Consider the following 16,969-nt stretch of genomic DNA (forward strand, 5'->3'; position numbering starts at 1 on the left):
TTTTTAGTACTTTCAGTTATCTAGCATTTTGCCAGCATTTTGCTTCTTGGTCTTGCCATTCTTGGGGCTATTCACACTCCAGTTCCTCTCCATCCAGGAAGAGTAGGGGTTATTCCTTTCTTGATTTTCTTTATTTCTTGTGGGTTTGTATGGAAGGGAGAAGAGAGCTTTTGGTATTTACAGGTGCGTGCCTGAAGAGCTCATAGTGCTGGTGGAACTGTGATGTGCTATCCATTGCATCCAGCGATGCATGTAATCTTAATCTCAGTCTCACTGTGTTCCTCTTTTCAGGGTCATACACCTGGCAGTCGAGATTGAACAAACACTTTTCTACTGCAAGGTGTCTAAATTGTCACTATCAGCTTAGAAATTAAAGGTAGCCTCTCCAAATTAGCCTTTTCAAGATTTCAACAGGATGAAGTTCATACGCGTATCTAATATATCCAAAATGACAGGCACCCTCTCATTCATCTTTTATCAACAGCATGCAATGCAGCACAACATAAGGCACACACAGACTGCTCCTGAGGCTCCGTGATACTAAACTCGTAGGATGACCAAGATTTCACTTTCCATCAGGTGTCTTTACTGTAGTAAAAGCAAGTACAGCCTAAAGGAATGCAGAGATTGTGCTGTCTTGTATTCACGAGGAACAGATATACTCCTGTCACACGTGCTGTGTATCATCAGTACATTCCATACTGTGCATTAAATTGCTGCAAGCTCTGTAATACAGGACACAGATTGGGTTTCCCTCAGACAGAAAGTGGTATGCTCCTTCCCCAACTCTCCCATGATGTAAGTAACTGATAATAAGTATACAGAGCTACGAATGTTTCAATAGGTCTTTAATTTACAATGCAATGTTGGGGAAAATTAATGCAGAATTTCAAAACTATTTTCTTCATTGCATTTACAGTATTTTAATGTACTTCCAGTGGTAATGTGCAAACAGCCAAAAAGAACCCCAAACCACCAGCATCCAAAACAGATTTCTCTTCTTGGCTCTTCTGAGAGAGCTATCAACAAATACCAGAAAAAATCCTGGAGGTGTCAGCCCTTGGAGCATATTTAAGACAGATGATCCAGGAAAGTGTCATCATACCCTCCCAAGCGATTCTCAGTATTTATTTATACCAAGAAAAAGAAAATAGACTCAAACAGCATAACGGATTAGCCAGCCCAACACAGAGCACCACAACATCTTCTCACATGCAAGGCAAGCGCTGCTAATCCACTACACAGATAACTAAGAAATAGCTAAGCCACACTTGGTGGACTACGCACTTCACACAACTACAGAAGCAAGACTTACTTAGTTAACAGGAAAATGTTGCATCTTCACTTTCAATTACAGTAAAACTAAAGAAATTACTCTTTAATTTTCTAACTCATAAAGTGCTAAACTTAGAAGCAAACTTGTACACTTAACGTCTACCCTACTGAGCGGTTTTAGGGAACTCCCTACCCATGTCTGCGTTTGGGTTTCCGTATCTGTCTGTAACATGGAGCAGTGATGCTAATCTACATAAAATTTATGAAAATTTATACTCAAGCATTACTACTTAGAAGTCAGTTATTTTATGTTCATATTATCATTTTCAATGTGTGTATGTCTGTTGCTCTTTCCCCATAGAAAAGGGACAACATTCTGAAAAGAATGTATTAAAACTGAAAAATCAGGTTTCTCAAATACACAGATTCCAGTAACCATTTGGACTGCAGACTGCCTGCACATCCACTTCATCTTTTTTTATTTTTTCCTGAAAGAGTTTGGGGGTATTATTATTTATTTATTAGGGGGCTGTGATTTCCCTTTAAGTACCTGGTGCTGTTAAATATTGAAGAGACAGCTACCTTTATTAGATATAGTCCAGGACAAACCTATAGCATAAAAGAAATAAACACTGTTCTCCTTTTGATTAAGGTCTCTGTGTAAGTGCACAAGTTGGCTGAATAGCCCTTGGATAAGAAAAGTACCACAGGGAATTAAAATTCTGCTTGCTCTGTAATCCTGTTTTATTTTCTACGGGAAGAAGACTTTCTTTTATCAAATAAATGGCTTAAAATTAAGTATGGCATAAAGATTGGCTTCAGTTACAAATGCCAAATACAGAAACCATTTACACGGCAAACAAAATATATTTTTGTAATAAATTACGGGTTGTTTAAAAGTAAGTTGGAGTTAAGAGTGGTATTACTTGAGTGCATTATACAGCAAAAATACAATTTTGAGGTCAATCAAAACAGCTAAAAGCTTTTGTGAATTTGGAGACAACAATCAGAAATACATTAAATAGATTTTTTTAATAAAATCAAATAATAAAGTCAGTAGGCCTTAATCCCTTAATCCTTCAACATGCTTTTTTTCCCTTGGATGTTCTTAAGTGGGTAATAGTTTGATCTGGGAGATCAAAGGGTTAATTTGCTTTTCAATTGAGGAATAACTCAGACTTCCCCCCCCCCCCCCTTTTTTTTTTTTTTTTTTTTTAAAAGAGGAAAAAAAAGAAAGTGGTGTGTGGGTGTAAGGTAGGGGAAAAAAGCCAAGAAAATGGATTCACTAATTGGAGTTTTCACCTGCTGTGAGTCTAATTGAATACAATGCTTTATTTGTAACTCAAGGAGAAAGAAGATTATGCAAAGTATGAGAATTTCAGACTGTTTTTTAAATTCTTATTACTTGGCACTATTGTATGGGAAAGACCAATGTGATAATAGCAGCATCAAGCTTCTGTTAAGGCAGACCAGGCAACTCCAGAAACAGTAAAAATTGAAGGAATGTGTATCGGGGGTATCAGTACTGGATACTTCTCAAAGGAAAACAAAGCACTTTTGCTGCGAAACAGCAGGTTTCCAGCTACCCCGAGTCCTCTTGTGTGACATGGGCAGCTGCTCTCTCCTTGTGGTAGACCTCCTCGCGAGTAATGTGCTAAACATCCTTTTCTAAAGGCTTAAATAGAGCTCTCCTACTCCCTAAAACTTAGCTACAGATGGGAAAAGGTGGGGTTGTTGATGTAACACAATTGACAGCCTGCGGCCAGCTCAGTCATCTCAAAACAGTGAGCTGGTCTGATCAATCAAACAGCGATTGATCTAATACCAGCTCCACTGAAGTAAATGGAATTTTCTCAGAGTTTAACAAATTTTAACGTAATGATTTCTGTCTACACAAAAATAATCCTCTTTTTCCTTCCATGTTGGTAGAGTTGTAGATCCAATACACAACTGAAAACTGTGCATTAGACCTTTTAAAACAAATTATCTGGGAATTCTGAGAATTTAACATTTAATTCCATTGAGTTGTATATTTGCATTTCAGTGCCTAAGGGGCTGAACCTAGAGCATCTTACACTTTTAATGCTTCTAGAAAAAAACATGGGCTTTTCTTGAACTGCTTGTTGAGCTTTTCCTAAAATCATATAACACAGCTAACATGGATAAAACCCACCAAGTTCAGTAGCTACAGACATCTGTGTAACAGGAAAGCAATCTTTGGGATGCTCCTGTGATATAGAAACTATGGGAAACTATGGGAGAGACGAATTTTCCAAACTTCTGTGCCTGCATCTTCACAGTCTAAAATTAAAGAGGTTTTGTGTACATCTGAAAGGCACCTTTTTTGGGTGGCTTCACCAAGACCGCACGATCTGTAAGGCTTAGAAGACTACTTAGCTGTGTGAAGGGGTCGGTTCTCTTGGCAGGGTTGTTTTAATGAATAAAGGAGAGAGATGTAAAACTTGCCCAGAAGGAGACCGGCTGCCCTGATTTGGAATGCTTGTGGCACTAAAAGGAGATTGTTAGCTCTCCTTTGTGTACTGAATATTAAGCAGGAATTAATACAAAGAAGCGTTGCGCCAGTTACTCGGCGGGAGCAGAACTGTTCCTTCTGCTCTGGCAATTCCAGGGAAGCAGCTTATACGTCCTTCCCCGCGAGGCCACGGCAAGCCCTCTGAAATGAGATTACCTGATTTCACTCACAAATAAGCCACTCGCCGTTTCAAGCGCCGAAATTAACAGCTGCAAAATAAAACGCCAGGAGAAAGCCTATTTCAGTTCAAGTTTCCTTCCCAAGTCCGCTGGAGGCGAACCGACTTGTCAGCCTCGGAGCACACCCAGCTCCCCGGGGGGGCAAACACACCCTCCCCAAAAAACCCCACAAAAAGCCCAAGGAGCGTTTCCTTAGGCCGCTGGAATAGCTGCCCCAGCCTGGGTGAAGGCAGGAAAGGCACCGAGCTGCCCCCTCCCCCTCCGGGGATGGAGAGGAGGGCGGCAGCGGGGCGGAGCGGGGCGGGGCGGAGCAGGGCGGGGGAGCACCGCCCCTTCTCTCCCTCTGTCTCTCCCTCGCTCCCGCCCGCCCTCCCGGCGAGGCGGCTGCAGTGGCGCTGGGTGGCGGGACTGGTCGGCCGCGCTGTTTCTGCCTCCGCCGCGCCGCCGAGCAGTCGCCGCCATGAGGGAGCAGCTCAAGGGGTGAGGGGCTGCGGGGGGCGCGGGGCGGCAGGTGCCAGGGGGGACGGGCGGGCGGGGGGCTCCGGGGCTCTCAGGTGTTGGAGCCGAGCGCCCGTAATGGTCCCGGAGGCGGAGAGTAGCGTGGCGGGTACCCGTCGTCTTCAGTGACCGTGCCGCGGAGCGGCCGTACCTGGCGTTCGTGGCACGGGAAAGGTCAACGCGCTGCCCGGTTTCTCGTGGGAAATCGAAACGGCGTTTCATTGAGCGCCCGTTCCCTCTCGGGCGGCTGTAGTTCCGCGCGGGATGTGTCTCGTTGGAACGCGTAGGAGACGGCGATGGAGCGCGATCGCACACACAGGAGCCCGGGCGGGCTGGCGGGGCAGGGCAGGGCAAGGCGAGCCCCCCGAGTAGCGGGTGTGCCGGAGGGTGGGTGCCCGGGGCGCCGGCGGGACGGGAACCGGCGCTTCTCGCTGCCGCTCAGGTTCTGAAGGGAAGCGTAGTGCTGTAAAACCAACCGTACCTGCGTAGCACATAGCGTGTGCTGTAACTTGGTTCAGGCGTGAACTTTAGCGGAATTCCCGAGAACAGACGTGCTTAGAGGTGTATTGCTTTTCCCGGCAATGTCACGCTTAGAAATAATCTTAGAAGTTAATAGGCAGAAGAAGCTGGGAGGGGGTTCCCTCCGGGCTATTACAAGTGTGATATTTCTTGTTATACGGTGCACTGTATTGCCTCTTAATAGCTGTTGTAAAATACCTTGCAGCCTGGGCCACCAGCAGGCTCCCCGGTCCCCAACCTCGGCTGAAGTTGGGCTGGGAAGTGCAGCAGGTTTTTGCAGGGGTGTGTGTGCGGAGCTGAGAGAACAAGAAACATGGTTCTATGTAGGATCTCTGACCTTTCAGCACTAAGGAATTGTTTGAGGCCATCGCTGTTTGAGCCTGGAGTTGACAAGACCCTGCAGTGAAATTGCTTTGGCAGAAGTGGAGAGGATAGGCTTTGAAAAGCAAATAGATCAGTGAAGAGTGACAGCTGGGGGGGGCAGGCTCGCCAAGCATTAGCTGCTGGGCTGGAGTCTTTGCCCGCGACAGGGTGTACAAAATAAATGTTTAACATCAAGGGGAGAAAAAAGAGTTACTATTCAGTACTTGGCAGTTGATATTTGCCCTTCTCCTACTATTCATTTCCAGTATCGGCAAGAAACTTTAATATGTATTGGTGCCTGCCTTCAGCAGTCTGATAAATCTTGCAAAAGCCAATAAAACATGCTGAAGTCAAATTCCTGCTGAAAAGACACTGATCCTTGGATTAAACTGAAATAAGCTCTTCACAGATCAGTAGTCTCTAGATTTACAGATGAAAACAGTAGTCCTTTGTAAAGCACAAAGGAGTGCCACCTTTTCACATTGCTAATACTTTCCGTAACGGTAACTTGTTTTATCTAAGGAATTAATGAAACACTGTAAAAAGACAGCTGTTAGGTCTTCCTTGCAATCAGTGTCATCTACTGTTGAAAACGTTTTTCTGTCAAATGAGCAGTAGTGTCTGTTCATACAAACAATTCCAATTGTGTCTGGGTTAGTTTAGTAAAACCCAAACAACTCCATCATGTTTATTTTGGCTTTTTGACAACAGTCATAAGGTGGCTGGAATAACATTTTATGCATCTTAAAGCCAAAAGGTGAGAGGTAATGTAAATTGTGTTGTTTGAAAATGGATCAGTTCAGTGCTTTGTAAAATACTATAATTTTGTCATTTTCGTGAGTGTATGTAACTATTTATTTACTGCTACCTGACAGAATTTCTTATTCTATGCACATGCACACCTAGTTCATGTCATGTTTTCTAATGAAGGGTAGGGGGAGAAGTGCAGCAGAACTGGCTCTGGTATCACCAGTGAGGGGGGGATGTAAGAGTTTAAAAAAGGGTTCTGCAGTTGCAGCCTAAAATGTGGGCAGTGAATACACATAGGACTGAATCCTAGGTATATATTGAAAAAAAAAAAAAGTGCAATCAGAAACAGTTAAAAGGTTTGCAAATATTTCAGTTTGTCTTGTGCAAGAATGTTTGGGGGGGGGGGGAGGAAATTTGTGCAGGAATTTGGGTGGAGGGAGCATTGCTTTCCGCTCCGCCCGCTACTGGTGTTGCTCAGAACTAATATAAAAGAAAGGAAGATAAACAACTATATTTTGTCCAAACTGATCAAGTTATAACAAGGGAACTGTAAATCAGCTAGTGTGTCTGTTAGGATATCATCTCTTGATGTCAGGTTTTCAATACTGTGTGTTATTGGCTCAGCCAACAGCGATGAGAGACAAATCTCTGCTATTGGCAGGAACAGAGGAGTTCACACAGGCATAGTGTGACAGAATTCCCCAAATAAAAATTATCCCTGCTAATATAATATAATATAATATAATATAATATAATATAATATAATCATCCTTTAATGAAGTGGTCCTGCAGTTCCCAAAGGATGTCTTAAGTGAAGACTTTGCTTTCATCCCACTGAATTATCAGTGTATTTAGCATGCCAGTCACACCAGCGCCTAGGTGTCACCCTTATCCATTGCTGCTCTTCTCCTTTTCAGGCCTTGGTTTTAATTTCCTTTCCTGCTGCAAACACTTTGCAGCTCAAGTCAGGTGAGAAAGAGGGAAATACGCCATGTGAGCCCACTTGTATTTTTATTTGTTGCAGAATGTCCATGATTTAAAAGCTGGTGATCAATTTAGTTGACCTAAATGTAGAGCCAAATTGAAAACTGTATCCTCTGAGCTTGTGCAATATTGCAAAACTACTGGTTGTGTGCATTGATGTCTTTTTATGTTGATGGTTCATTGGAAAAGCATCTTGAGTACTTATTTGTCCACATATTCTCACCCTGCTTTAGCTGCTGTTAGTCAAGAGGTCTTGCACTACACTTTTTCTGTCTTTCTGACTTGCAAGCTCTAAAGGGCCTTGTTAACCGGAGTTTGAAACTCTGGCAAACGCTTTGCTGCAGATCTATTAAGGATGCTACAGCATTCCCAAGTGTGGTTGAGGCTGCCTGAAACTGCTGAGCTGGCATTTCACTGTATTCACAATAAGGGCATACACACAAATCCTCCCCCACCGGTCCAACCCCAAAGCTCACAATTAAATGGCCTTTGAAAATGGCAAAGAGGCTTATGAAGAATAGCCTCAATGGAATCTAACCTTTCCTGGAGCTGCCCTGTTGTGCAGAATTGTTGATAATTTTCCGAGCTGAAAATGTTCAGTTGAGAGGCAAATGCCTTTTAGCTGGAGTGAAATAGCTGCAGCCTTCTTCTGTTCTGCATGTAAAGTACCAGCAAAATCTGCCCTAGTGGCTCTGTGTGGGCACTCAACCTCTTCAGAAATCACAGCAACCAAGGCTCAGTTCCCTTGAAAGCCCTCGTCTTCCTTTGCAAGAGTGCAGAGGTATACTGAGGCTCACCAGTCCATCACTGAGTCTGCTATAGGGTCCGAGGTTGAGTGATCTCTGCTGAGTTGCTGAGGGTGGCCACACCAGCCAGTTAAAGGTTACTCTGCCCCACGGGTAGTTATGGCTAGGAAGGTGGCAAGGGCAGAACTTGGGTTCTCTACTGACTTGACTTTTATAGCCTAAAGAAAGTGGTATTTCCTCTAAGTTTCAACTAAGTCTATAAATAAAGCAAAAGAGGGAATAGAGGGGAAAGGTACGTGCCCTGCAAGTTCAGTCTTTGTCACTTGCAAATGAAGCAAATAAAATAATTCCTTACGAAATGTACATCTCCATGAGAATTAATTTTATACCGTGAAAGAAAAGCACTCCATGTAGTGGTTTGGGGTTACTAGTATTAAAAATATCTGAAAACAGTTGGAGTCCAATGTTTCTTTGGCAATGGAAATGTTATTTACAGGATCTTAGGAAAAGCATTTATGTATTTTCAGGAGGATTAGTAAGTGCCATAAGCTTAAACCATGCACACTAAATCCATGGATATATGGTTAGGCCTTACCATAAAAAATGAAAATAAAAAAATCAATAAATTACTCATCCATGTAACATTGATTAGTGACTAACCATAATAGATTTCCTCATTTAAGATGATCCTTTTGTTCGTCTGTCCAACACAGCATGGGATTTCATAGTCCTATATAGATAGACCTTTACCAGGTATCTTATGACTTTTAAATATTGCGCCTTTGAAGGCTACCAGGTTAACAGCTATGGAGTCTGAAGTGCTCTGGTTCACCAAAGAACAATCTGGGGCTGCCAAACTGATCTCATAGGGAAATTTTCAGAGGTTCAGGGGTGCATACAAACCATGGTACAGTTGCTGTTCAAATATTCCCCACTTCTGGGGCTACCTGCCCATGGGGAAGCAAGCCAGGGCAGCCAGGCTCATGCCTGGGGAACTACTGATCTGGGGCTGACATTGGGAGGGAACAAACTGCGGTCCAAGCTCTGTAGGTTTGAATGTTTATTTGGGTCTGCAGTCTGTTCACCTGAATCCTGACATCTCTGGCTACAGGGTTCTTCTGCGATGAGTATGCTCCTTTCCTCTTTGCCTTTGGGCTGCTGTTGTATAAGTGGAGGCATCAGGTAGCCAAGTTTTTTAGGGACTCAATGTGTAAATGAAACTCTCTCTGTTTTCCTTCAAAATATGTAAAAACATGGCAAAAGCTCCTGGTGCTATGTTCTCTCTGCAGAACCTGCCCATACCAAGCGTGATAGGAAATGCGGGAACTCAGGTGCAGGTGGCTCAGCGCCACAGGTTTTCACTTGAAGCTACCCCATTTCTGCATTTAAGAAAACAAGCCAGGCTGAGATTTCTGAATGTGATTAAATCCACCTCCCTTTGCAGGATGCTTTTTTATTTCTTTTTTTTTTTTTTTTTTTTTTAACCGGAGCAAAACACGAGACTACTTTTGCTCGTCTGGTGTCCTCCTCCCTCTTCCACTGCCTTCAGCCACCACAGGAATTAGGAAGGGGAGAGGATGCTGAGGCTGATGAGACAGGGTTTGTTTAAAAGAATATACTCAACTAGGGTAGTGCTAAGGCAGCATTTTTTCCTTATGCTTAGTGCTTGTGATCCCTTTCATTCTTTCTTGCAGTTACAGAGCAAAATCTGGAAACATTATATATAGTAAGCTACTGAACATGCAGAGGTTACTGAGCCAGTAAAGTGTCCACATGCATCAAATAAATAACCTCTCTTTTAAGACCAAAATTAAATCATAGTGAGAAAACATGTCACTATTTTCTTTTTTCCTTGAGTAGGGGGGGTGGTGAAGTGATTCATGGAAATTTTTACCCAGTCTTAGCATGTGAAGGGTAAAGGTGTACTTGTGAACATCGCTGCCTCAAAACATCTCAAGAGCTGTTTGTTCTCTGAAACAACCTGATTGTATCAGTCTTCCAGCACATAGCTGGGAGTACAGGTGCATTCAACTGCTGGCTAGGTTGTGGTTTAGCCTCTTGGAGCTGGAAGGTGTGTGCTTCAGGAGCTCCACAGGGCTGTGGACCAGGTCCTGCTTTCATGCATAGTTCTCCCAACTGATGTGTGTTGTTGAAACTAGGATGTCTTATTTTAAGTACGGAAACTGCAAATGTGATTGACAGCAACTGTGTGCTACATAGACTTTCGAGATTTATTTTTTTTAATGAATACTCGTGGTTGTCTTTTAATGTAGCTGAATTCTGTATGAACAGGACTTCACTGGCTACAGAATAGATAAGGAGAATTTTCTTTCAAGTTTTGTATGTTAATGGAAACATGATCATGTTAGCTATGCTGTCATTAAAAAAAAAATAAACATAAAATGTGTAACCTTAGGAGACATAAGTTGCTACTACACCCGTTAACACTTCATTTGTTGGCTTTCTCACACTGCATGTCTTTTGGCAGCATGTTGTTGCAAAGCTGAAGACTGCTAGCCTCAATGCAGAGACTGTCCAATTTACATTCTTGTCATAGTGCAGCATTTCATAACCCCGCTTTAGCTTTTCCCTGGCTTCCCAACAGCTCTTGCCTCCTGACATGGTGCGGGGACATCCAGGGAAAGGCCAAGGGCCTGGGAGTCCCAGGGAGCAAGAGGAGCAGCAATAGTCTTTGCTAAAAAAGACCATCGATGAGGGGGCTTCAAAGCATGGGCCTGAAAAGTGGTGAAGCTGGTGGTGGATCAGTGGGCTGTTGTGTAGGGATCTGTGCAGATCTGTGGACTGAAAGGACCACATGACAAAGTGTGGAAGGGGCACATAAGGAAAAGCAGGTCAAAAATACCATCGGTCTCAGTATCTGGTTAGAATTTCCGTAAACACTTCAATAACTGAACCCTTTTAAATGTCTCCTTTAGTCTGGAGGAACCAGAGGACGATCTGTACAAAACAACAAGTTTTTAAGAATAGACTGGTGTGCTTACAGATTCCCCAAAACATTATGGCGTATCTGAATACTTGCTGTCTTTTTAATATTAGCAATACTTTTAATTAATTAATGCCTGCCACTATTAAGACCCCTTGCCAAAGCAGCTCAGGCTGCAGGCAGTGGTCTGACAGCATGCTCTTATGTGCGTCCTGGATCATTCACTCTGAGGTGGAGAGAGAAATTTTACTTTACTAACTTTCATGTTTTCTGTTGTAGCCATGAGACGCAAACGACTTGCTGGGATCATCCCAAGATGACTGAGCTTTACCAGTCATTAGGTAAGACACCTCTACCAGATTGTTGGTTGGTTGGGTTTTTTTCCGGTTGAATGAATTGTTTAGGCAAAAATTTCCAGGAGTAGTGTAAAAATTAAGTGAAAGCAAGAGGCAGTGCTTTCTATCAAGGTTAACATTTTCTGCAAAGGAAATACGTAACGCATAATAACACATTTCAAACATGCAGTGGAAAAAATATTTCTGTTAGTGCAATTGGAATGTGCGCTGAGTTTACAGAGTAATTTGGGTGCATTGTTGCAAACTCTTACTGAAAGACTGGGACAGAAAAGAATAAAAAAAAAAAATCCTGAATCTTTTCACTGTCTAATCTACTTTACAAAAGGCAGATGAAAAAATCAAACCAAGCTGCTGCTAATGTTGACTTCTGGATGGTGGGAAGCCAATTGAAGCAATTTGCCAAACTGCGTTACCACTGCTTTATTTTTAAAGCACTTTCAATACTTGGAAGGCATGGCAGCTGTCATGATGTCATTTTGAATACCCAAATTGCATGCTTATTATGACTTCAGATGTGCCTCTCTGGTGGAGGTTTTTTATTTATTTTTTTAGCAGCTTTGGATTTTACTAACAGAAGCACATCTATAAGATAAAATAGGTTAATCCATGCTCTAGTATAGGCTGCTTGGCAGACCATTTAATAGCTAACTCTTTGCTTTTAATGGTTGTGTTAATAAATAATAGAGGGTGTAATAAAAATTAAGCTATTTCTGTAAAAGAAATATCAGTGAATAGGCTGCATTCATAAAGGGGGTTACAGCTATACAGCACACACTTTAAATGAGCCAGCTTGAGCAGCAGGGCAGTGAAATCTAGCATTCAGTGCAGGCTTATTTACCATGGTGAAAAATAGCTTAAATTATCTCCTGCTAAACTCTAGTTTAGCTGCTGAAAACAGTCTAATTATGCCAGCATAATCTATTTTGAGCTAACTCAGGTATCTCTACGGTGCTCTGCAGTTAAATGCATACCAAAAATATTTTAGAGAAGTGATATGACAAAATGGAATGAGACAGTGTGAAGATTTTTTTCTTGGAGTATTAGCACTGTGGCAGCAAGTTGTTTAAAAATTAACCAGAATGCAGCTCTGTATGTCAAAAGGGGATATAAGATGTGTAAGTTCAGGCTCACCAAATGCAAAAGCAGACAGGTATTGACTTGCCTTTTAATTATAACGTATTGCCTTGTTTGTGTCCTTTATATTTCTGCTCTTAAAAAGAGTGGTTTAAAAGGTTCAGGACAAATAATAATTGCACAAGCAGACATCCCTTTAATACAGCTAGATCTTCAAACAGTTGCCTGTTAATTGAACCGCACTGACTCTGCAGCTGCCTTTGATCCTTAGGTTGCATGATATTTCTGATACTGTTGTTGGTCAAACCTAATGTCTTGTTGCAACTGTTTTTCTTCTGGTATTTCCCTGTTTCAGCTAGAGCACTCTTGAATATCAAGATGTGAAAAGGTAACTATATATAAGGGAGAAAAGTGTCCTGATAGGTTCAGGTCAAGAGTTCAAAAGATGTGTGACTGCTGAAGTCAGTTTGCATTTACTTTAACTGAGTTTTATCGCTATGAGTATCGCCCAAATGTCAAGAGTTCAAGATATTCTTATTTCTTACTGCATAAAGAAGGAACATGTTTAGGCAGGTTTTGTTTCTCTTTCTTTTTTTCTCATAAAATCCTGTTTTCCTTTTCAGAGGCAAGGAATGTCCAAAAGGGCAGTCCTCTTTCTAGCTAGTTTGATTTCTTTTAGGGTTGAGATCAGTAATGCGGGAGCAAAACTGACTTTAGCAAAGGATGCATAATGTGTAATTTTATTAGTAAACTTAGGCACTCATATACGTGTACAACACAGATTAGACAAGGTCATTCTTTGTGCAGAGCCACATGGGGTGAAGCTTTGATAAAAGTGCTACTGAATAACCTACCCATTTATTTTATTTTATTTTTGAACTGGGTGTAGTCATCATTGCCTAACTCTCATACAAATTGCATAATACAAGCATAACCCGTTTAGTCTTGAACAGAACCCTTGATGTATTTTCAGTGCTTTGCTTTGCCTCAGGTCAAAACGGTAATAATGGGATGTTTGAAGTCTTTTCAGACTGTTCAGTAATATTTTATCTGAGAAGATATTAAAGTCGATTTTTGTATTGCATACTCATTAGATCCTATTATTTTACCCTATATTAGGATCCAAATTTTATTTCTCATTCATATCAAGAAGCTAGTAAAGAGTTTAATATGCACACATTTAAAAACTGTGGTAGAAAACATGAATTCTGCAATCCGGGTAAATGTAAAAAAGTGAGACCAAGTACTTCAGTGCTGTCAAGAGTTTTCATTTCCATTTTCTAACTAACTCCTACACTTAGCCCATAGGGAATAATTGTGCTGTGTGATGTAGCGCTCTATACATGCCAGTATATCATAATTTGCTAGGGGATCCTTATGTCTAATTTAAATTCCTACAAATTACTGAAAGCTTAATTTTTTTAAGTGAATAAGGAAGGTGCAACCTGCACACGTTGTAACATTCCTCATCTGCCTTTGAGGCACAAGAGACACTTCTGTAAGAAAAAGGAGTAATATTATTTTTATTCTTCACGCATCCAGTTCACACACCTACAAATTGCTGCATTACATTTTGCTAAAATCTACAAATTCCAAGTTTCAAAATTATGGGTTCAGATTACTGTCCTTAGAGGTTTGGGTATTTATAAAAATGAAGCTAAATTACTTGGAAGCATTATTTGGTACTAATAAAAGAAGGTAGGAACATGCTTTGTGTACTTTTGTACCTGGTCACATTGTCGGTTCAGGAAGTCCTGTATCCTTCCTTCAACAGGGAGTTCATCAGAGAAAGTAGAAAGAACCCATAGGAAGAAATCGTAAAATAACCTGCCCAGGAAGGAGGTGTTCTCAAATTCTCTTTGAGCTCATTTGCTGAAACACAGGTGTTTATAAAGATACTTGTAATAACTGTAGAATATTTTATTTGGAATTTAATGTAATTATCAAAAAATTCTAATTGTTCTTTTAACAGAAGCTTTTCCTTTAAAGATATTAAAATGCTTGTTCTTGGCTGATCTTCTTTGTTATTTAAACAATATAGCATTTTATCAGTTTTAATGAAGCATCTATTAATGACTCAAGTTTTGGCACTTTACACTCTTCATTTAAGGTTATAGCTACTTAAAGTTACATAATAAGCTGTCAATATTAAATTACTTAATTGTTGTTTAATGGTCAAGTCAAAGTGGAAACAGTTGCAACAATGGCCTTAGCCCTATCATTTAATGTATCTAGTAGATGTTGGAATAGAATACCTAAGAAGAAATTGTATAAATTAAGAACATAGAGGAAAGATAAATGCTGAAATAGGAAAGGTGGTAAAAATAAGTGGTAGGCAAGTCTCAATGGTTCAGAGGCTGACAGGCATACCCCGATTTGCATTGACACCATTATCAGCCACTCCGATTTTCTTCCAACTTCCTTCTGAAAGGCTTCAAAGTACCAAGAACTGCTCCAGCTGCTTTTCTTTCCAAAAGCAATTCCCCTGCAGCAGATCTGCTGTTTTACACTGTTCTTTTACAGCTCCCTTACAAATTTTCTCATCCCTCATGATGGCTCCAGGGCATCACTGAAATGAGAATTTGTGTGATTTCATTGTCCTGGAGAGTTCAGGGACCTTTGGGTGAAGGGGAGAGGGGAAGAGCAGGAATCAAAGTGGTCTGGGATTGCTTCATTTTTTTTAATTTTTTTTTTAGATTGTCTTCTGAGAGTGAACTTCTAATGGCAGGCAGCTTAGCTCAGAATGATAGTATTTTGCCTTTAAGCTGAAAATGACTCTAACCTTTGCAGTGATGGCCCAGGAGAACTTGGCCTGTCATGCCATATTGTTAGTGTCCCCCTCCTCCAGCCTTCCTGTGTGGTGTCAGTATGAGTCTCCTCAAGGTGCATTAGTGTCACTGTGAACAGTAACTGCAGTTGCAGGGTGCAGTCAGAAATGTTGCCGTGTGCATCTGTTTCTTTCTCCTAACTCACCAAGGCAAGCCAAGAGGGTGAAAAACACCCTCATCCTGGCAGGCTGCAGTGCGCTGGTGACAGCTTTCCATTTAATTTGGAGGGATGGGCGGAGGGGGGTGGGCAGTTCTCTGTGGAGTACATGGAAGAAATGTCAGAGTTGCTTAACGCAAGGTGGGGAGAATGCTGGAAGGTACCTCTGAGCCTCCACCAGGATTTTGCAGCAGCTGCTGTGTTGATGTGGTGGCTGGCTGCTCTTGTGCAGCAATGTGAGCTTCCAATTCTGAATGACCAAGGAGGATAAACTTTATCCTTTTTGGTTTGTGTATCGTGATTTGTCCTTCTGAAATGCTGTCTGAAGAGGCTAAACTACCTCTCTCTGCCATAATAGTTTTTATTACAAACTACTAAACCATGTATTTAAGATGAGGTTTTATTCATATTCAGCTAATTGTTTTCCATGTTTGTACTTGTAAGACATCTGCCTGTTGCACACATCAGTCATTTGTGTTCTACTGAAATCCACTGGGACAATACCTCCAGTCTTTCTTTGAAGGTTGCTTATTCACTGATGTCCTTTTCAATTTGAATAAAAAAACTTCTGATCTCAGAAAATAAGATTGGCTGGGTTCTGTCAGCCTTGGATAGTAGTAAGACCTAGGGCAGGTCATCTTTCTAACAGTATGTGATTGCATCCTGTGTAGGCACACATGTAAGAGACAAGAAATGTAACTATGGCAGAGAAGTAGAAGTTACGTGGTAAAAGTTATCCCTGCATCCCTTGAAAAGGAAACCATAGGTGTATTATCAGTGGAAGAGGGTATTTTAGAGAGCAAAGTAATGTCCTGTTATGGAATAGGTGAGCACTGTGGAAACGTTTTGCTCAAGAGTATTGCACTCTTGGTTTGCAAATGGACACCTTACATTTATATTTTTGAAGTTGTTTATTTGCTATTTATTTATTTTAGGATTTTCCATTATGACTACTTCTCATCTAGTGTACATGAAGGGTTTCTGACATTTCTGACTGCAGACTCTGCTCGCATCCCAATCCCATAATGGAGTGTAACCCAGATCGTATCCTTTCTTACACTTTGTGTTTGCCGGCTGAAGAAAAGCCATTACATGGTAAAACTAAATTCCCGAAGGTCATGTCAGTTGGTCCAGTTATCAGGATGGTGGCATATGCTGTGACGTTCATCCCCTTGGTCTAAGTGCAATCAGTAACATTTTGGTGCCCTGCGTACCTCCCACTTACTAAGTTGCAGAGACACTATAAGCTTTTATACTTGGTGGGATAGGTCTAGTACAGCGTATCATATTGCTTCATGGAGAGTCGTTAAGCTGTATGTCCATATGTATAATAACACTGTTTACTGTTATTTATTCTCAAGGCAATGTAGATGATAGCATTAATTATTGTTATAATAAAAGAGTCAATGGCTGAGACAACTGATATTAAGCAGTGTTACTTGATTAATTTCTTTCCTTTGTGCATTTGTCTCATTTGCATTTTTAAATTACAGTTCTTAAAGAGGCAATATATGTCACTGTAGGGCATCATTAAAAGATTTATATACAGGGTTTGGGCAGCAGGAAGAAACCCAGCATTCTTATCAGCCAGTCAGGGAATCTCAGCTGTATTGAGTCGAGGTGAGATGAAGCTTCTTGAAAAGTCAGAGTGCTGCTAATGTCTGATGAAACATGAAAGCTTGGTGGCTGGTAGTGGAATTATGGTCTATTCAGGACTGTACAATAAACAGTTTTTAACCTCTGTTAGGTAGGCATTGTGGGAG

General features: G+C 41.3%; 1 protein-coding gene across 20 annotated transcripts in view; it reads left to right on the plus strand.

Moving 5' to 3' along the window:
* The window catches only part of DMD (dystrophin), a 1,118,883-nt gene that overhangs the window by 1,030,051 nt on the left and 71,863 nt on the right, over positions 1-16,969 (plus strand). For 16 of the 20 annotated variants that reach the window (XM_030475728.1, XM_030475726.1, XM_030475707.1 and 13 more), the window contains one exon: positions 11,071-11,132. In XM_030475728.1, coding sequence (XP_030331588.1) covers positions 11,071-11,132 — 62 coding nt within the window. Of the gene's footprint in view, positions 1-4,344; positions 4,468-11,070; positions 11,133-16,969 lie in introns of those variants that run through there. The other 4 variants (XM_030475722.1, XM_030475723.1, XM_030475724.1 and 1 more) reach the window with 2 other exon arrangements.

The sequence above is a fragment of the Strigops habroptila genome, chromosome 2 (genome assembly GCF_004027225.2).
Source record: "Strigops habroptila isolate Jane chromosome 2, bStrHab1.2.pri, whole genome shotgun sequence".
Lineage (NCBI taxonomy): Eukaryota > Metazoa > Chordata > Aves > Psittaciformes > Psittacidae > Strigops > Strigops habroptila.